Source organism: Notechis scutatus, chromosome 1, assembly GCF_049901735.1.
Source record: "Notechis scutatus isolate UNSWTSFEM ecotype Mainland chromosome 1, rNotScu1.2, whole genome shotgun sequence".
Taxonomy (NCBI): Eukaryota; Metazoa; Chordata; class Lepidosauria; order Squamata; family Elapidae; genus Notechis; species Notechis scutatus.
The window spans coordinates 190,992,449-191,014,281 of record NC_142009.1 but is presented as its reverse complement, the minus strand read 5'-3'; the positions used below and the strand labels follow the sequence as shown (position 1 = coordinate 191,014,281).

At 38.0% G+C, this 21,833-nt stretch overlaps 1 protein-coding gene across 6 annotated transcripts in view; it reads left to right on the top strand.

The window, feature by feature from the left end:
- UBR3 (ubiquitin protein ligase E3 component n-recognin 3) overlaps nucleotides 1–21,833 on the top strand; it is a 100,358-nt gene that overhangs the window by 44,613 nt on the left and 33,912 nt on the right. For 4 of the 6 annotated variants that reach the window (XM_087949741.1, XM_087949742.1, XM_087949740.1 and 1 more), the window contains 6 exons: nucleotides 310–483; nucleotides 682–714; nucleotides 3,427–3,887; nucleotides 9,404–9,492; nucleotides 18,125–18,274; nucleotides 18,801–18,934. In XM_087949741.1, the coding sequence (XP_087805867.1) occupies nucleotides 310–483; nucleotides 682–714; nucleotides 3,427–3,887; nucleotides 9,404–9,492; nucleotides 18,125–18,274; nucleotides 18,801–18,934 (1,041 nt within the window). The remainder of the gene's footprint in view (nucleotides 1–309; nucleotides 484–681; nucleotides 715–3,426; nucleotides 3,888–9,403; nucleotides 9,493–18,124; nucleotides 18,275–18,800; nucleotides 18,935–21,833) is intronic. The other 2 variants (XM_087949744.1, XM_087949743.1) reach the window with 1 other exon arrangement.

The following is a 21,833-nucleotide window of genomic DNA, read 5'->3' as shown; positions in this document are numbered from 1 at the left end:
AACTTTTGAAGCAGCCCCAATAAGACCTTGGGTGACATAACCACCCCAAGAATGTCCCTTCAAATGTTTTGCACAGCATGAATAAGTATAAATTCTATTCTATCTTGAACATACTTTCCCCCCCCCCTCCCAAAGATATTGGTCTATATTTTTATTGTTATTAAACTACCGTAGTTACATGGCTAAATAGAGAACTAAGTATTTTTTTACATGCTGAAATTGATATTAATTTTTATATATTTACTGTTTGTGCTAATTGAATCCTACAATGTTGATCATCAGCTTCATGTGTTATGGTTAACATACTAGGATTCCATGGGTGGCCATGAACGTTGCCATGATAGCTGGTTTCCAGGGAATAATTTGGTGTCAAATATGCGTCACTTTATTAACTATGTGCGGGTACGAGTACCAGAGACAGCACCAGAGGTGAAAAGAGAACTGCCTGCAAGTACAAGCTCTGATGGCTTAGCAACCTCTCAGGTAAAGTTGTAACATTTTTTTTTCTTACTGTGGTAATTTTAGATGTTTAAGTTCAGCATAGATTTTAATCTTTTTATAGGGAGTTCAAGTAAGCTTTGCTTGAAATGTATTTTTCTCTGTCACTGTTTACATATCTGGTATTTAGTAATATGATTCTAAAGGATTTTTAATAGCCTCCTTTTTCCTCCAACTTATCAGAATCCAAGGCGCTCTAAAGGACTCCAGAGAGAGGTAGATTTGTGTGTATTTTGTAAATCTAATGCAGTGTTGCTTTAACTATGCTGACCCTAACATTATGGCATTTCCTATTCATTTCAAGCCACTAAGACACAATATTTTTGAAATAGTCTTATGATTGTATTAAAATATTTGTATTTCTATTAAAATATATGAGTGTAATCCTTTAGTTTGGTCCTAAATTCAATATGCGAGCCAGAAATAATAAGTAACTTGTTAATGGAATATATGCTAGCTTGCTTTGTTTGAATATGTATGAATTTTTGTTGGAAGTATTGCTAATATTTAATAATTTTCAATTTAGTTTCCCTTTTCTAAGTAAACTTAGGCTTCCGGTACTGTTAAAAATAATTTGAGTTGAAAAATTATTCATGTTCATGAACATATTATTTTATAATTAATTCATAATTGGATTGTTACCTCTCAGATAGAAAAATTATGAAGATCTAAGCCATAGTCTATTTTCCTAGGTAAAACGAACATGCATTCTTATATTTTATTAGAATTGAGATTATGATTTTAAAAAACCCTACTAAATGGAAAGTAGGTATCCTCCTTTAGTTTTTTAAGAGTGGCAATAAGCTCGTATTATGTGACGTACAACTTCTTGTGAAATATATAGTGTGGAGTTTGATTTTTGGATCATCACTAGAATTTTTCCTAAGCATTCCAAATCTTTTGGAGTGTTAAATGTGTGTTTGTTAATAATTGCTTTTTAAGGAAGAAAAAAAAAAGTTATATGTGATCCCCTTCTGTAAATGTTAGACCATAAATTGTTAAAACTGTTCAGAATAAGAGAAGTTCTTGAATCTTACTTTGGATTTTAAAAAATCTATTAAACATACATTCTGGTACTTACATAAGAATAAACTGAGTTTACTATTTCCCAAAAATTCAGTTTGGAATATATTAGTATTCCATTGTTAATTTGGCTTGTGCTTTTTATATTGCAACCTGCTGAAGTGAACTAACTTTATATTGGTAGCATACCTTAATTTGAAATCATGGTTTGAAGTTGTCTTATGAATCTCCTTTTATAGTATTTGTGGCTTGTTGTTCCATCCCAACTTCATTTCTTTGCTTAATCTTAGCTGATTATTTCATTCTGTTCTTCTCCAGTCTTGAAGGAAAAAGACAGCTAGGAAGGGAAAAAACCCTACAAGACAGTTTAAGAACTTCTCATTCACAGTCCTCAGATTTCTCTGTCCCTCTTTACTTCGCCTATCACCAACTCTTTCCTTTCCCAGATCCTTTCTGACAAGCCTTCCCTCTTCACAACATTTCACCGCATTACAAGGAGCAACACTAAACACTTACATTGGTATTTACCTCTGTTTCATAAAAGATACATGTTAAAAGTACATATTTCCTACATAGCAATAGCACTTAGACTTATATACCACTTCACAGTATTTTCCAGCCCTCTCTAAGTGGTTTACAGAGTCAGCATATGGCCCCAACTATCTGGGCCCTCATTATACCGACCTCAGAAGGATGGAAGGCTGAGTCAGCCTTGAGCCAGTGAGACTCGAGCTGCCAAATGTTGGCAGCCGGCAGTCAGCAGAATTAGCCTGCAGTACTGCATTCTAATCACTGCGCCACCATGGCTCTTATGGTAAACTAAAGAAACTGTTCAACAGATTGAATAATTTGTTTTAAAGCCTACCAAGTCAACACTAAACCCTGTTTCTGCTCCAATCCTTATATGCATTCAGGACCAAGTTGCTGTAAATAATTGTACTTCTAGTTCCCTATTATTAACATTTTAGTAGAAATAGCAGAAAATATGTGTTGGGAGGTATTTATTACATTTATTTATGTACCTCCTCAAGATTCCGAGTGGTTTATAAATTCATTCATTCATTCATTCATTCATTCATTCATTCAGTCAGTCAGTCTGTCTGTCTGTCTGTCTGTCTGTCTGTCTGTCTGTCTGTCTGTCTACTCCCCACCCACATGAAACATTGAACACAAACCTTTCCATGCTGTCAAATAAAAAAAGTGCACCCAAAAATAGCTGAGTTTTACAACTCCAATTCAAAGGCTTCTGTAGAAATTATTCAGCAGCTATGCAACGGCTAGAGAATTTTCAAATATCTTTCTGGTCCTGCAATTCTGTATAATGACTCAAATGTTTAATAGGATTTTAGTTTCTTTAATAAACCATGTTTAGCGATGCACACAAATGCGACTAAAATATTTACACAGTTAAAGCTTAGCTTACAAATTAAATCAGTTGAAATGTAGAAAGTTTGCTCCAAAAGGGGAAGATGGGATAAAAAGCATTTGATCCTTCTCCTGATTGTGTTATCTGATGTAGCAGTGGAATCTTATGTACACTTTAGCCTTACAGAACATGGCATTCATTTAAGTTGCATTTGCAGATAATACTTAGCTAGCTTTTTAAAAAAAATGTTTCACAAGCTATTATGGCTTGATTCACACACACTGCTAAACTGTTACAAGTTAATTTCCATTCTATGCTAAACCAAGCACAAGCATACCACATTACGGTTCAACATTATATATGAACATTATATGTAAAGGAGTGTGTGTGTGTGTACAATACAGTATTTTTCAGTTGTCAGTTTCATTGCATTTTAGATTAAACTAAAATTCCCTTTGATATGCTTTGCCGTTGCTGCTAAAATGTTTTGCAAAAAGTGGTTTTGGCATCTAATGCAGTGTTTATGTTTTCCTTTTAAGAATTCAGGGACTGCACAAGTGTTCAGTTTGGTTGCAGAGCGTCGAAAGAAATTTCAGGAGATAATTAATCGCAATACTACTGAAGCCAGTCAGGCTGTTAGGCCGAAGTCTTCAATGAAATGGTCTGCTCCTGGTGCAACTCCCCAATTAACAACAGCTATTTTAGAAATCAAAGAAAGCATATTGTCCTTGCTTATTAAGCTTCACCATAAACTGTCAGGCAAGCAGAACTCCTACTATCCTCCGTGGTTGGACGACATGGATACGTCAATTCATCACGAAAACCCCAAATATTTTCATGGCGATGGAATGACTGCTGTAGAAAGGATTTTATTAAAAGCTGCTTTTCAAAGTAGATTAAACAAACACATCATTGAAGAAATATGTAGAAAAGTAACTCCAATGGTGCCACCCAAAAAGATTAGTCCAACAGAGAAGAAAACTTTGGACAAAGAAGAAAGGTAATTTTTTTAAAACGCTGACGAGAGTAGCATGATATTATTTTGTTCTCCAACTGTTAATGTTGCCTTATTTTGCATTTGAAAATGTATTCTAAAAAAGTGGGTTCTAATTTAACATTTTATGATTTTATTTTATTTTTTTATCCTATTTTATTTTATTATTTTATTTTATTTAATACAGTACATTTTCTAGGGGGATGAACAGGCTGAGCTAGAGGGCAGAATTAAATATGTAATCGGTTTGAAGTCATTGCGTAGCCCCAAGAGACCCAAGTCTGGCCTTGCATGAATTCCATTGACCCTTATCTCGTTCCAAATTAGGTTGGACCATTAGTTCTCAGATTCTTGAGTATAGGTGGCAGGAATGAACTCTTACTGCTTTGAACACAACTCCTGTTCCTGGTTATTTGTGTCTGGCAGTTTTGTAGTTTTGGATGACAGAATAAGCTATATTGAAGTTTTTTTAAAGTAAAAACAAAAACCAAATTCACCTCTACATAATATTTCAGTTAAAGTTAAATCCTATGCCTGTTCCGGTTGCTAAGCACATGGGCATCTAGTAAAATGTAAGGCTATAGAAAGGCATGTGAACATCAGGGGCGGCTGGCTCTGGGCTGTCAAGACTTGTGGAGCTAAATGTCTACCGAACTGGAACAGAAATACATGGTGAATGTGAAGTTGCTCAGGGTGCAGTGAAGAATCCAGTGAATTAGAAACAGAAATCTGGTTAAAATAGGCAAAACACAAGAGCTTTTTAAGATGGTTGCCTGTGTATATGAATATATTATGGTAACAAATTACGACTACACAAGGAATGGTGTCTTACTAAAGCCATTTTGGCAATTTTTCAACTGACTGAGAAATGTCATGTGCGAATTAGCCTTGAAAAACTACACAGGTGACTTTCACATAATGATCAGTTGTTCAGCAACAGTTTGGATATATAATGGAGCTAAACAAATGGTACTTACAAGCAGTTACCATACTTATGACGGTTGCAACATCTTCATAGTCATGTGATCACTATTTGCAACTGTCTTTGCTAGCTTCTTACAAAGTCAGTGGGGAAGCCAGCAGGAAGTTACACAGGGCGACATGGCAGATTTGCTTAACGATGACAGCAAGAAGTGCTAGAATCTCTATGGCTAAGTGGTGTGTTGGATTGCTTAGTGACCCAGTTGCCATTGTTAAGCAAGAACCATCTGTAATTGCTTGCTGAATTAAAGTTAAGGCAAAGGAGGCCTCTAGACTGTGAATATGTACAGATACATATCAAAATATACGTTGCTGCCAAAAGAGGTCTAAAATCCAATCTTCCAAAAGGTCTTGTATTAAATCTAGGTAACTTTAAAATACAAAATGGATGTTTTAAGGAATAGTTTTGTGTATGTTTGTGCCTTTGAGTCAATCTTGGCTCCCAGTGACTTCATAGACAAGTAGTTTTCTTGGCAAGGTTTTTCAGAGGTGGTTTGCCTTCTTCATATAGGTCCTGGCCCAAAGTCACCCAGCTGGTTTTCTTTCCAAGGTAGGATTAGAACTCAAGAGTCTCCCAGTTTCTAGCCCAGTGCCTTTAACCACGGTACAATTCTGGCTCTCAAAGGAATAGTTACTGATTAGTTATTTTCCCCCTGGTCTTTAGAGAGAAGCATAGAACAGAATTGATTATGCATATCCAGTGACAACATCTAAAGATCTGTTCAAGAGTTTTCCCTTTCTCTGGAGTGAGGGTCATATGGCTGAGGCTGAGAGGTCTTCTTTGCGGGAGCCCTCGCATTTCAGACTAGAAGTCTGTAAGGCGTATATTCCCTTGTGATTTTTAGGCAGCTTAATTTCAATGAGCCTTCAACTCTAAATAAGTTTTATTGGTGTCCATCTTAGAGAATTATTATTATTGTTGTTATTTTTCAACAGTTGGATTATTTATGTCGGAGCTTTTGCAATGTTAATGTGCTGTAAGCCTTCCAGAATATATTGAGCTCAGTGAGCTATGAAACTGGTAAATAAATAAGTCTCAATCCTTTGGACTGCCATCTGTCAGAAATGGTGTAGGGTCTCCCGCTTGGGCGGGGGGTTGGACTAGATGACCTACAAGGTCCCTTCCAACTCTGATTATCTGTTATCTTTGTCTAGCAGTTTTCAGATATATCAGTTGTTGCTGTGTTCTTATCAGCAGCCATATGAAGACTTTTCCATTGTAATGTAATTGATTTAAATTTGTCATTACAACAGAATATGCTCCAAAATAAAAACAAACAAACAAACAGAAATGCCACTGAGAAGAGCAGAGGAAATTTTGTTGTTGTTGTTGATCTGTTGAGTAGGCTAGGCCTTCAAACACTTATGCATACTTTTTTATATATAGATGGTGCTTGGAGGGGGGGCAGTTAGAACATTTTACAAATATGGCACAAAGATCAGGAATAGCAGTTTGAAAATTCATCCATACATCAGGAATGTATCAAGCACCTGCAACTCTGAAAATATTCCGAGTAAAAATGAGTGCAGATGTAAGATGCACTCAACTCTTTATAAAGAGTGCAATCTAAATTTGTAAAAAATATTTTAGTGCTGTCATGCTATGCTTGCAATGTAATGCAATAAGTAGAAAAGGACGCAGTACATGAAAACTAGTTTCCTGGAGCAAACTAACAGATGTAAAGATTTGTTAGTAAAAGATGTGACATCTCCTCCGTACCTCCACCCCCAGATATATAAAAATTAAAGTGATAATAAACAACTAATAAGGGATGAGTTGGAGAGGAGTCTTTATACCAGAACTCTTAAGTTTAATCCTAGTGGATCTTTTTGACAGAGGATTCAAGGAAAAGTCATGTTGCTGTGTTGATTCCATTATGGAGACGTATACTGTACCATAACATTACGTCCCTCTGCTAGCTAAGTTCCCAGGCAGGTTGAAAGAGATGTGAGTTTTTCTGAGATATTTGAATTGGAAAAATTTCAAACGCAGATGAGCATGTTTTAAGTAGCCATATTTGTCCCAGGATTCATAACTTGAAATGTGTATAGTCAATATTACTTGATGTGCAAAAATATATCTAGCCTATTGTCTTTGTGATTTGAACATTGCAATCAAAGAAACCAAAAGCTTTCATGTGAGGAGAAAAAAGATTTTAACGAGAATACTGAAAACAGTAGTGCGGTAGAATAATATGCAATTGCCATTTATTTTATTTTGGTAAATGCTCACCTGAAAGGTAAACATCATATTATTTTGGTATAGACACATTTGCATGAATTGGAAGTTTGTCCATGGAAAATTGAGTTTCCAGGACACAGAACCATATTTATGATCGGAGGCACATTGTATAGATGTTCTTAGAAGACCTAGGTCAATAGAAAACAGATTGTGACAATGTTGTGTGCTAAATCTTTTGCAGTATGTAAAATCATCACACAGATATAAATATCTATCATGACTTGCTTTGTTTCACTGAACATAAATCACAATAAAGTGCTATCTGTCAGTGCTGCCTGTAACTGCCATCTATCAGCCGGGGAGTTGAGAAGCTCAGCTATTGCTGTTGATGCTAGAATAAAAACTGGGCAAAAAAGAGACTGGATGACCTATTTTCTAGCTTATTCATCTTAGGCAAACTTGGCATCGCCCGCAGAATTTGTTGCTATAGGAACTAAGGCACAGAAAGGAATTTTGCTGGGTTGCTTTGTAATACTTTTAGTCTTTCTGCGTGGTCCCCCTTGGGGCATTGCGGAAAATTACCGACTTGTACTGATTCTGTCAGTTTGTTTCTGTCTCCTTGTTAAGGGTCTCTATTTACAGTTAGCCAGTTTAACAAAGGCACAGCGGAGAGGGATATCTTGGAAAAACATGAGTTGCCTCATATTCTTGTTAAAAGTTTCCTTTGAGTGATTACAATTTACTTATGTGTTGAAAACATGTTTAGCCCTCTTCCTGTTTAACATCTCAGAATGGCACTATTCTGTATTTGTGGGCACTGTTTTTTAGTCAGTGTTTTGTTTTATCGCATTGCATTTTGTTTTGAATTATACAACATGCATTAACATAGTTGGAAGGGGCCTTTTAGATCATTAAACCTATTCCTCTCAGTGCAAGAATCCAAAATTAAACAGTCCCAATAGATCCCCATCCAGTCTGTATTTAACACATCCAGAGGAGGAGAGTCCACTACATTGTGTCCTTTAGGATGAGACAACTTCGACAGTCATTCAGATATTTCAAAGAGTGCTATCATAGCTACCTCATTCTTCTTCTCTCCCCCCACTCCTTGTAATGGTATGTGGAAATGACCTTGGGAGATAGGAGGTGCACCAGACTACCAGCATGTAAAAGATATTTCAGCCCACAGAAGGCGGGAGGGCATTGGAAACGTTTCAGAAAGGACCCTCTCTAGTTGCCCAGAGAATAAAAGGAAAGGAGGAAAGAAATACTTTCAATCTTGAAAGAGTGTATTAGTGTTTCCTTACAATAAATATAGTGCCAGTTCGCCCAGTTTTGCTTTTTATCTGAGTTACCTTGCAGGGCTCACAGTCCTTCAGTCTCATAGATCATTATCTTTCTTTATCATTCTCATTTGATTTTTGCATATGGTATTAGGTGTACTGGCTAAAATCCTAGAGAACAAAATCAGCATTTAAAGTAGGAAAAAATAATTATGGTAATAGCTGTTAATGGAACAGCTTGAGTACCACTCATAGGAATTCTTGCACTGATCAAGTTGTGGAGATTGATAACATATGATGATGATGATGATGCTCCTTTAATTGTGTTAGATTCTCATTGATTATATTGATTATAGCTCTCTCCCCATTTTTTTATCTTGAACTACTTCCTTCAGTTGTTCTATGCTCTGGCTGGTGTTGTAGTCCGTTTCAAAACCTAGGATTCTAGGGTATTAGCCATCCCGCCAGATTTTGTGCTGTCTGCAATTTTTGTAATGGTGTCATTTACTTTTTCATCCAGTGATAAAAATGTTGAGGAACATAGGTGTCATGACCAGATCTTATGAGATTGATACTTGATGGCTCACTCCATTTGATAAGATACCATTGACTGGTGCCCGTGAATGCAGCTTTCAATCCACTTATGTATTTGTCTAGTTGTATGTCATTCAGCACATGTGCAAATAGCTTGCTAATCAAAATATCATGTATTTGCTGTCTTTTGATCTGTTAATCCTTGAGCTAGTCTATTATTTGGAACTAGCAATATTTGTCCTTTTCTGGATTCCTCAGAAGTAATGCACAGAAGGTAATAAGACTTATTTCTTAACTGAAACCAAGAATCTCCCATTTTCTGCTTCTGTCCTAGACTGCTTTTGGCCTAGCAGGCTAGAAGAGAAAGCAGTAAAAGAAAAGTTGAGATACAGAAGTGACTTCGGGGCAAAAATGACCTTTCAGATTTGGGGGGAGAAAAATAAGAATTGATTCTCATATCAATCTATAAATAGACCTTATAAATAAATGTCCACAAGTACTTTATAATCACACACACCCCCTCCTTCTTTTGATTTCATTAGACGACAAAAGGCCAGGGAACGACAACAGAAGCTTTTGGCTGAATTTGCATCAAGGCAGAAAAGTTTTATGGAAACTGCTATGGATGTTGGTAAGATTTGTATTCAGTTTGCATTATTCATTGTTTTTGGTATTGGGAAATGAAATTAAAAGGCAAATGAGGAAGAATAGAACCTCTTTTAGACTGAACAGAACAAAATAGTATCTTCTCTTTAGATTCCATTTTAGAACATATAGGTAACAGTAACTATGGAAATAATTGTTTACATTCAAAATGAGGTTCCTAACAAATTATGGTGATGAATCTCTGCTCTAAATATAAGCTATCCCAGTAGTTTTGTTTTCATGTTAAACATATATTGAAAAAAGCAATAGGTCTTTATATTTATTGTAGTATTTGCATCTGAAGCAGACAAGGATACTTCAGAATTAGTGTGGGCACATTCATTATTGCTCAGCTATTCCTTAAAAGGTACCATACCTTTCCTGAGATTTGCATGGTATTTGCATGGACTCAGGTAAATATACTTTTGAATTTGATAGGTGGCAGGATGTGTGATGATGAGTCACCACTGAGGTGACATCTCCATAACGCTGCCAGTATTAAAACTTGTACTTTCCTGAATCTTTTATTGCTCCTGTGCATGCCCAGGCACAATACCTGAAGTTGTTAGCTTTAAATATGTACAAATAGTTCTCAACTTAACAACCACAACTGAGCCCAAAATTTATGTTCAGTGAGAAATTTGTTAAGTGAATTTTGCCCCATTTTCTTCTACATTTCTTAAGTGAAGCACTGCAATTCTTAAAATTAGTAACACAGTTGTTAAATGGCTTCCCCATTGACTTTGCTTGTCAGAAGGTTGCAAAAGGGGATCTGCATGACTGTGGGACACTGCAACCGTCATAAATATGAGTCAGTTGTCAATCCGAATGTAAATCATGCGACCACAGAGATGCCGCAATGATCATAAGTGTGAAAAACGGTCATAAGTCACTTTTTTCAGTGTTGTTGTAACTTTGAACAGTCACTAAATGAACTGTTGTAAGTGAAGGACTACTTGTACAGGTAATCCTCAAGTTACAACAGCAATTGGGACCTGAATTTTTTGCCACTGAGCAATGTAACCATAAATTATTATGTCCCATGACCACATGACTTAGCAACGGTAATCCCTGCAGTTCCCATCATTGCTGCCATTAAGTGAGGAGTGAGGGTTATTAAGTGAGCACCTCCTTGCAACTTCCTGCCAACTTCCAACAGCCAAAGTCAGTAGGAAGCCAATAGGAAGCTGCAAAGCTTCCAAAGGAAGCTCCCAGACAACTTGCAAGCAGGTCAGCAGGCAGGTAAGTGGCTACTGCTGAGTGGGAGAGAGAGGGAAGGGGTACACAGGGCGGAGCGGGGTTGGGGTGGCTGCCGCTGGGTGGGAGAGGGTGTACAAGACTCCGGGATAGTGTGTGGGTGAGAGAGATTTAATCAAGCAACTTGCAACATTCCTTGCCAGCTTCCGTTGTAACTTTGAATTGGAGCAGTTGGCAGGGAAGGTTGCAAATCACAACCACATGACTGGGACGGTACAGTTTTTGTAATGGCAAGCCCATTGCCAAGTGCCCAGATCTCAATCACATAACCACGGGGTGCTGGAACCATGGTAACCTTTGAGCATTTGTCATTATCATTACTCCTTCAGCATGGTCAAAACTTAAAATGGTGGTGATAAGTGGTTGTTAATCAAGGTGTACCTAAATTTATTTACTTATTAATTTTTTATCTTTCATTCATAACTCATGAATGCACCGTCCTGCTTTACTCCATCACCATAAACCTATGGGATCAGTCACACTTGAGATTGTGATGGTCCAAAATCACCCAGTGAGTTTCTATGGCAAAGGGTGGGCTAAGAAAGCAAACATAATTTAAAGAATAATCAATAGGGCTGGCAAGATAGTTCAATTTCTTCTAAATTTAAACAACACCACAAGCAAAGAGACTGGCAACTGCCCAAGAAACTGTGTGTCTCAGTATTATAAAGTAGAAGAGGATATTGTAGATAAGCAAAGAAACTCAATATGTGGCTCACAATCTGGTCAGTAGTTGCATTGCTTCCTATTTCTCCAGACAGATTTTAACAATATATGGATATTAGTTGAATTTGCAGGTGGTTTCTGGTAGTGTGTGCAAGTCCTGGTTTGACAATTCAGAGAAGAAGCACTTTGATTAAAACTGTTTTTGAAGGTTCTTCCAGCATGAATTGAAGCCCAGCTCAGGATCACTTTTGAAATATTAATTAATTAATACTTTCATTCATTCTATATGGCTATTTATCTCACACATATGACTCAAGGTGACTAATAGAAAATAAAAATAGGATTAAAACACCATAAAACCATAAAAACCAAATATAGGAGCCAAAAATAAAAGCAGTCGTCACCATCAACTTAGTGAAGGTACGGGCTTAGCCGCACAAGCTGAACACCAAGCTTAGAAACAAAACTAAGTTTTTAAGGCCTCATGGAAAGGGAGTAGGGTCAAGGCAAATCTAATAATATCTGGAGGAAGGTTGCTCAGAAGGCAGGTGCCCCAACAGAAAAAGTTTTTCTCCTTTGACATACCAGATGATACTTCATAGCAGATGTGTCTTCTATTGGATCTTATAGTATGGGTAGATACAATTTGGGAGATACGGTAACCCAGTCCCATGCCATGAACAATTTTATACTCACTACCAATATCTTGAATGTAACCACAAAATATATTGGTAACCCATGTACCTGGTGACATGTATTCTGGACCAGTGGTTTGCAGTTGTATAGAAAAGGTTAGAAAATCTTTTTAGAAAATTTCAATCAATTATGTATATTAGAAACTGAAGCTCTTGGTTATAAAATTGAATCCCTTTCTTACTCCAGGCTATAGAAGAGTCTGGGGAGAAATGTGTCACCTGTTCTGGACACTCAGTGTAACCGTATCCTTCAGACTCCTGAAGCATAAGATTTTTTCTACTTAAATGTCTCCCAATTGCCTGAGTCTATTGCCTGTGTTTGAACAAATTACAATATACAATGCTCTAATGATAATCTAGAGCAGGGGTGTCAAACTCGCGGCCCATGGCCAGATGCGTCACACGCTGTCCATGCCCAGCCCCAGTTTAGCGAAGGGGAAAAAAGTCACAATACATCACGTGATGACAACGTGATGCCACGAGTTTGACACCCCTGATCTAGAGTGTCTAAATCAATATTTTTCAATCACCCTGAGGATTGTCTTAAAGGGCATATAGGTGGTCCTCGACTTACAACAATTCATTTAGTGACCATTCAAAATTACAGTGGCATTGAAAAAGTGATATTTTTCACACTTCACAACTATTGCAGGAACCCTTTGGGTCACATGTTCAAAATTCAATTGCTGGGCAACTGACTTATTTACAACAGCTGCAGTGTCTTGGGGTCATGCGATCCCCTTTTGCGACCTTACAAGCAAAGTTAATGGGGAAGCCAGTTTTACTTAACAGTCATGTTACCAACTGAACAACTGCAGTGATTCGCTTAACAACTGTTGTAAGAAAAGTCATAAAATGGGCAAAATTCACTTAACTGTCCAGCAGAAATTTTCGGCTCCATTGTGGTCGTAAGTCAAGACTCCCTCCATTGTTGTTTTATTTCAAATTATTTGAAATTAAAGGTTTTGCTTGAATTATATTTCCCTTTAATTATTTTAAATGAATTATTTAAAAGTAAGTAAATATTTATATTTTAGCTAATTTAATTTAATTTTTAAATCAATTTATTTCATACATTTATTTTTAAGAGTTTTTTTAGCTAATGCCAAACAGGTGGTTAGGAGAATAAAATAGGCCTTGAAAGGAGTTGGACATGTTTTTTTTAGATTTCATATTGTTTTTTTGTAAATGCTATAGTAACTGAAAATCACCTGTCATTGTCATCAGCTGTTTATACACAGTATTTTCTCTGCAGAAGGTCTGTGGGCCTTGGTAGAGCAGGAAAATTTTTGTCTATAATTTCAAAAACTATATCTGGTCAAAGCCAATAAAACTGGAGCCTTATTCAACATACAGCAATTTCCTTTGCTCTTTCCTTAATCTTGGTTGGGTTAGGTCTTTGGACAGGAAATTGATGAGTTTTTATTATCTCAAGTTGTTATAAGGTAAAATAGCATATACCTATAATCATAATTCATGGCTGGCCAGTTTTTGCTTTGCTGCCATAAATGATGTCTGTAGAAATGCCTAATGGAACAGCTGTTCTAAGGGAAAATTTGCATCATTTTGCATAAAATTGTATGACCTTCAAATCTGCCTGATTTGATCACATGTGCTATATTAAAAAAAAAAACTTGGTAAAATTAAAGGGTGGATTTAAGTTCTCTGAGAATTCATGAAGAATATATCCTTTAAATTGTAATGTAGGGTGAATTGTTTTTTTTCTCCAGTCTCTTATTAATACTGCATCATTTAGCACACAGTTTCTGAAGAGTTGAAGGTGAGAAAGAGAGAAACTGCACGACACAGTTTTAGAACATAAATAGCTTACTCTGGTCTTCTGAGAATACACGTGCTACGTTAGGCCAACCAATCATTAGCCTGCTGATTCTGGGAATCATCTTCATGCAGCAGTTCTGTAAGGGTAGCGCTACTTCTGGTTACACATTGTAAACTCTTTTTCCTTTTGGAATATTAACTATTTTCAGTGTTTAAGTTTAGGAGCTATGAAAGCAGAAAACATTTAAATATCGAAGTCTGGAGGATCAGAAAGATCTATGTTTGTTCCATTAATCCAGGGCTGCTTGGTTGTTTTTTTTTGTTGTTTTTTTTTAAACACACGTACACACACATACACACTCACACACACACACAATCAGAAAATTCTTTTGATCCCCAAAACTGCAATGATTAATAACTATTCCATATACTTATTTTTTATTTATTAGAATACCAGGTAGACAGTGGCAATATATTGTATATCTGGTGTTATGCTGCCAAATAAGAGTAACTCTGGATCACTGAAAATGGGCACTTCTCAAAATAGATCAGTTCATTAAAAACGATTGATTACTGTTAAGATTAATGCTGTGAATTTTATTTTGGAGTTTCTTCAGCTGATTAAGTAAATATACACATGATCTTAAGTTTAGCTGAACATTTGAAAGATATTGGGCATTCAAGGGGTTAATTTAAATACATGAGTATTATGGCTTAATTTTTTTAAATGCATAGTGTAAAATAAGAACCCATTTGGGCTGCAGGGGTCGCCAACCTTTTCAACCTCAGGGACCACCAAACTCATACTTTTAAATCCCAAGGACCACTAATACGAATTTTTTTAAAAAGATAATATATTTAATGTAAAAATTTTATTTTTATATCAAATATAAGTTTAATATTAAAAATTATATATATATATATATATATATATATATACACACACACACACACACACACACACACACACACACACACACACATACAAACATACATACATACATAAACAAAACTCACAAGGCCATCACACAGCCCATTATACCAACATCAACTCCATCAACCAATCAAGAGGCAGCAGCGCAGCCAACCAGCCCAGCACACCAGCCCCCACCACCAGTATTTATAGAGAGACGGCAGCTCCGATCACACACTGCTTGCACTGGCACGAAGTCAAAAGCACCAGCCTGAGGTTGGCGAGTGGGACCTCGCCGAAACGTCACCAAGATACTCTTAATCTTACACAGGAAAAGACCCGAACACACCTAGACCTACATACCTGTACCCGTGAAAATCTACAAATATGTATATGTATTTATGTATGTATGTATGTATGTATGTATGTATGTATGTATGTATGTATGGTATTCAGCTTTGTTCGGGTATTTTCCCACATCATTATAGTTGTGCTTTTAAAGTTGTAGCAATGTTTCGGTAGAATCTCATCTGCCATCATCAGGCTTCTGTATTGTGTTCGTCTGACGAACAGACGAACACAATACAGACGAACAAAATACAGAAGCCTGATGATGGCAGATGAGATTCTGCCAAACGTTGCTACAACTTTAAAAGCACAACTATAATGACGTGGGAAAATACCTGAACAAAGCTGAATACCATACATGTAAGTACCCACGAAAACTTAAGAATATATATATATATATATTCTCTGAGAAGCACAAAGCCGAAGACACAAGCCTGAACATGATGAATGAGACTTCATCGAAACGTCGCCTAGATACTTCCAATTTTACGCGGGAGAAAACCCGAATAACCAAAGATCCACATACAAATACCCACGAAAACCTCAGAATATATATATATATATTATAACAAAATTGTAAATGCTTAATTATAACTGTGGGGCAGAGCGAAGGGAAAGGAGGGGCCTCTTATCCTTTGGGGAGGAAAGATTTAAGAAGATTTAAGAAGCCACATGGTGCCTGGAGGCTGGGAAGATCTGGAAGGGGAGGAACCAGCTCCCCCTCAAATGGAAGAAAAGCAGAGCCATCTCAAATCTCCCCCAAATCAGAGGAAACCTCTCCCTCCTTTGCCACGTGTGGCTGCCTGGAGTTGGGGGAGGGCAGGAGGGTCCGGGCTGGAAGTGCCGGCAAAGACGGACTCTTAAATAACCAGGCAACATGCCTCCCCTTCAGCCTCCACATAAGAAGAGCACTCCCCGAGGCTAAGCTCCAGGTTTCTCCCTCTGCTTCCAAGCAGAGAAGGATCCCTCCCTGTGTGGAGGCTGAAGGAGGGGGGGGGGTGTTGAGCCCAGAAAAGCTGGAGCTCTCACCTGCAGAAACAGGCTGGTTATTAGGAGCCTGTCTTCCTCGGCACTCTTTTGGTCTGTGCATTTGATCTCCCCCTCCCCATGTCAAAGGAAAGCCAGCCAGGCTTTTCCTTCCCTCCTTCCCTTCTCCCTTCTCCCTTCCCAACACTCAATCCTGCTTCGGGACAGAGGAGAGCATGCTGGAAACGTGTGTTGGCATTTCCAACACACTTTTCTCCAGCGCTCAACCGCAATTCTTCGCGTTCCTCCAGGCCTGGCTTGCTGAGGGGGGAGAGCAGCCCTGATATCTCTGCTGCCCCCCCAGGAAAAGAAAGAGATTAGAAACAGCTCTCACTGGGGCAAAAGAGCAGAGATCGGAAGGCACAGGCAACAGAAAACAGTGCTTTTCAAAGGCGGCAACTTCCGTCTTCTCTTGCCTGTGCCTTCCTTGATCTGAGCTCTTTCGCCCCAGCAAGCGCTATGTTTCTGCTAGCTTTTCCTGTGCTTTCCTCCGGCAGCGATGGCTGGGGCTGTGCGGGGGGGGGGGGGCAGAGTGCCGAGGAAACTGATGCCGATGCATAGACCTGGCCTGCGAGGGGGTGAGGGGAAAGGATCCTTTGAATTGGTGTCCCCTCCTGCCTCTTTCCTCCACGCATCAAGGAGGTTGAGCAGATGTCAGCGATGCCCTCAAGGGAAGAAGTTGCAAGGGGGACGCTCGACCTCCCCAGAAGCTTCTCTTCCTCCTTGACAGATGCGCTCACGCGCAAAGCGCTCACCACCCCTCTGGACCCTGACAAGCCTCTTCCTTCCCGCTGAGCATGTGATTGCTTCTGGTGAGGAGGAAGAGGGGGTCGAGCCTCTTCAGCTGTGCGCAGGAGGTCTGCGCTCTTCCCGCTGCTGCTCGGCTTCCTCAATGCGCTGAGGCAGGGAGGCAGCAGCCACGACATGGGAGACTGCAGGATTGCCCCGCCTCCCCCCCTCAGCATGCTGCGGCCCACCAAAATTTGAGCCACGGCCCACCGGTTGGTGACCACTGGGCTCTAGTGGGTAATGCACTAGGCTAGAAAGCAGGCAGACCATGAGTTCATGGTTTCAGTAGTCAATTCAGTTTATTTCATTCTTTATCAGTTCTGATGTACCGATGTCTCTTGTTGGATGGAGTTTACAGAGTTTCTCTTTTAACCTGCTGGCATCAACCATCCACCTTTGAAGGTTTTATTCCACCAGTGTCAATACTTCATCTCTGCTGTTCAAATGACTTTGTTATTTTGTCCTTTGGGAAGATCATCCAGTGGGCTCTTGCAAACATTGCCAGGTTTTTATTTAAGTAGGCTTGCTGTAGTTAGTCATTCCGTTTGTTAGTCACTCTGGGTGAACAAATCCGAAGGGCAGCAGATCCCCAAAGCCACTAACAATGAGTCACAAGTGATTAGTTGAACTTTGGAGGATCTTCTTCAAGGTCATATTACCCAGGGCTGTATCAGACAGTGTGACTGTTACCCAATAAACAAGCAAGCAAGATGAAATGAAGCCCACACCACGTTTGAATCGTATTTTTCAGCGTAGACATTCCCATTCGGTTTTCATTTTAGCAATCCACATGCTGGAATCTCATAACTCAGCTATGATTGGTGGACCACTCATGTTGTATGCTAGCACTTAATACGTCTAATATGTTGCAAAATCCAATAAATACATTTTGCAACATTGCAGAATACATGAAAGGCTCCCAGGCTTTTCTTACAGCGGAAGAGGCTTGTGCTGCCTGTTACAACACATATTTTTTAACGCATGGAGATTATGTATTACATTGGTAAAGTCTGACCATAAAAAGGCATCCTCCAGGGCAAAAGCAATAAACTTCACATTGTGATGGTTCAAATTACAATTAATTTTCCCTATTATTACCTTATGAGACTGTTGTTTACTTATAGTGTTATTTCCCCACTCCTTAGAATCACCAGATGCTGATATTGCTATGGAGATTGCAACAGCAGAAGAACATGTTTCTGAAGCTATCTATGATTGTGTTATTTGTGGCCAAAGTGGCCCTTCCACTGAAGAGCGACCAACAGGATTAGTTGTTCTCTTACAAGCTTCTTCAGGTATGGCTTCAAAATCAGACTATTGTAGCACCAACAGATTAATGAGATGTAGAATGCATTTGTTTGAGAATATTTGCTGCTGTGTACTGCAAAGGAACTAATAGGATAACGAGAGGCAAGGAATATACCTTTTTTAATGCAGAGAGAAGTGATCCAATTTCTCACTTATTAGAGAACAGAAACATTAGGTTAAATAAAATATGCCACTGTCTATTTTGAAGAGTACAACTTGTACTAAATTTTCCATTGGGAAATTCCATTTTCCATTGGGAATGAAGAGAAAGGCATTAATGTAAACTATTTGTTAAAATAAAATGTAACATTTTCTTGATAATAACCTTTTCTTGATAATATAATACTGATACAAGAAATTTTGATAGTTCAGTGCCAGCTATTTAGTCAGTTCTGTGACTCTTTTAAGTCCCTTGCTCTGCATGGATGGGATGCACTTTAATTCCATTTTCTAAAATCTCTCTTTCTCCCTCTCCCTCTCCCTCTCCCACCCTCTCTCTTTCTCTTTCTCTAGTTTTGGGGCAGTGCCGTAATACTACTGAGCCTAAGAAGTTACCAACAACTGAAAAGGAACAAATATATCCTAATGATACTTGTGCAGCAGTATATGAAACTCGCCTTGCAACTTTACAACAGTTCTTTAAAGATGTACGTAGATTTTGTTGCTGTATAGTGGAAGACTATTCTATTTATTTTTCTTGTTAATGAATTGTATTTAGAACTAGTGCTTATGATATAAAGTTTTGTAGAGATGATTTTGTTGGAGGGAATCTTGTTGCACTCCTTTCCTGATCTGGACCCAGTGTGCTTCATTATGTTCTGCTCATATGCTGAGTCTGTTGAGACAAGTCAGTTTGGAAAAAGGTAAATTGTGCTTTCAAAGTTAGAAGAACAAACATAAATAACCTGCACTAACACTCCTTTAATAGCTGAATAACCCTTCTTTAATAGCTGAAAATGCAAAAAAACTGCAAATGAGCAGGAAGCTCTAAGTAATGACAGTCAAGGAATATACTGAAAAAGTAGGAGTATAACTAAATATAAAGACCCAACTAATGACAGCAATACAACAAACGGTCTTGGAACTGGTTAGAACAGCATTAAAGTTGACATAGAATGGTGGATAATGTCAGCTTTTGGGGCTCTGCTATCAACAGTAAAGGAATCAGTTATCAAGAAATAGACAAAGATTTGCACTTGATTGGGCAGCCATAAAGGCTGTGGAAAAGATGTTCAGGGCTCTATATCCAAAACAATCAGAACTATGTAGATAATGACTTTCTTGTGATGCAGCTACGCATGCAGAAGTTGGAATTTAAAGAAGCAGGATATAAAATATAAACACTTCTGAACTTTGGCATTGGAGAAGGGTCTTCAGAATACCATTGATAGCCAGGAATATAAATAAATAGATCATAGAACAAAGCAGTCTAGACAGTGGTGGGTGCTGGGTGGTCGGTAAGGTTCGGACGAACCCCTAGCTATGATCTCTGGCTGGGCCCGCCCACCTGCCCTTGTGCTATGCTTTCTCTAAATAACTAACTTTTCCCCTGCCCAGGCCGCCCAGGTGAGTTCCATGCCGCCCTGCTATACTCACCGGAGCTGCCTGAGTCGATTAGTTGCCTGTTTGAAGCTGCGTTTCAGCCCCAAAGCGCCACGTGTGAGCAAAGCATGCGCACGCGCACCATGACTAGCAAATCCCTTGCCAACAAAAGCGCAGCCCACCTCTGAATCTAGAGTTCTCATTTAAGACACAAACCGGCAAACTATTATATTTTGGATATATTATTCAAAAACCCAGCTCCTTGAAAAGTTCTATAATATTTGGTCTAAAGCAACGGACCAAGAGTTCAAGTCCCACCTTAGCCATGAAAGCCAGCTGTGTGACCATGGACCAGTCACTTTCTCTCAGCCCAACTCACCTCACTGGGTTTTTGATGTGGGAAAAATAGGAGGAAGGTGTATTGGATATGTTCACTAAGTTGAGCTATTTCTAAAAACAAAGGGAGCATATCAACAAACAAGTAATCACCACCAGCAGGATGGGTGGACACAACTACAGCAGCAGTGAATACACCATTGAGAAATGTAAAAGGCTAGAGTCAGGACAGATTACCTTGGAGAAATACTAGGGAGAAACTATGTTAAGAGTCAGTATGTCAGCACTTAATCAAACTACATTAATTATTTCTGTAGTAGAATCTCTTGTGGCATTTCTTCAGAAACTTGAAACTAATCTATACATTAATATTTATAGAGTCAAATGATTGTTTTTTCTAGAAGATTAGCTACTAAAATAATCATAGCGAGAAAAAATAAATCTTATTTTGGTTACCAGAAAAATGTATACCTCTGAAATCCTTTGAATTGTCTGCCGAAATGCTGTGAACAGAAAAAATAAATCCTGTTGCTAATTTCCTTAACAGTACATATAATAGTACATATAATTAAAATTATTATAAAAGGTTTCAAGAGATAATTTTAGTGAATTACAAATTTGTTTTAAAAATGTTAAATGAAAGCTTTACCGTGTGTTGTATTCCAAATGCAACCACTATTAGTCAGTGTGTATAATATAATGTTTTCTAGGCTAATTTCTGTAATAATAGCAACTCTTATAACTGTAACAGTCCTGGGGTTCCTGTGAAGGCATTTATGAGAATTGTGGCTGGATGCTGAATCTAGGTGGCTGAATCTCTCTATAGAGGAAGGCAAGATTGTTGAGATTGCTGACTCCAGAAGCCGACACTCATGAGCAGATTATTTTGTGGTCAGTTTATGAGTTGAATGGCTAGGAATCTGGATTCCATCAAGCTCACCCTCATAATGTAGCCTTTTATGGACATTAAGCTCAACCAAGGCATGTTTGTTAATCACTTTTTTATTTCTTTTTTTAAATTGTACTGGAAAGATTAAGACCTTTCAGCTGGTAAAGTATGAAAAAGAAAAGGTGAAAAAAGGAAAATAAAGAAATAACATCCCCCTTTAGCCTAGTAAAGACATTTATCTGTATATGTCAGCTGAAGGCTCTTCTCCTTAGAGGAAGATATATAATGCAGCAAATGGGTGTTTGGAATGTGGATTTTGGAAATTAACAACCTAATTTGGAATTATAGCTTTGAATTATTCGGAAAAAAATCCATGGGAAATGACAATTATTTATGATCTTTCTATGATAAGGGGAACTTTGTATGTTGGATACTAGAGGGAGCTAGAGGATAAAGAAAAGAATCTAGCAGAAATCTATAACATAAGTTTTTGGATATTTGTCTAACAAACATCTTGATAATAAACAGATTTATAATAAACAGATTTCTTAATAAGATGTACAGAGCATGTAGTTGCAAAACAAGAATAAATTGCAACGGATAATTTTGAAATTATTTTGAAGGAGGACTTAAATGTGATAGGCAATGAGAAGGAAATAGAGAAAGATATGGGCACACAAATGGAACTAATAGATAACTTACTCCTTCAAAGAGATGCACAATCATTGAACCAGGAAACTGACTTGGATAACTTTTTCTTACTGGAAAAAAAAAAGCTT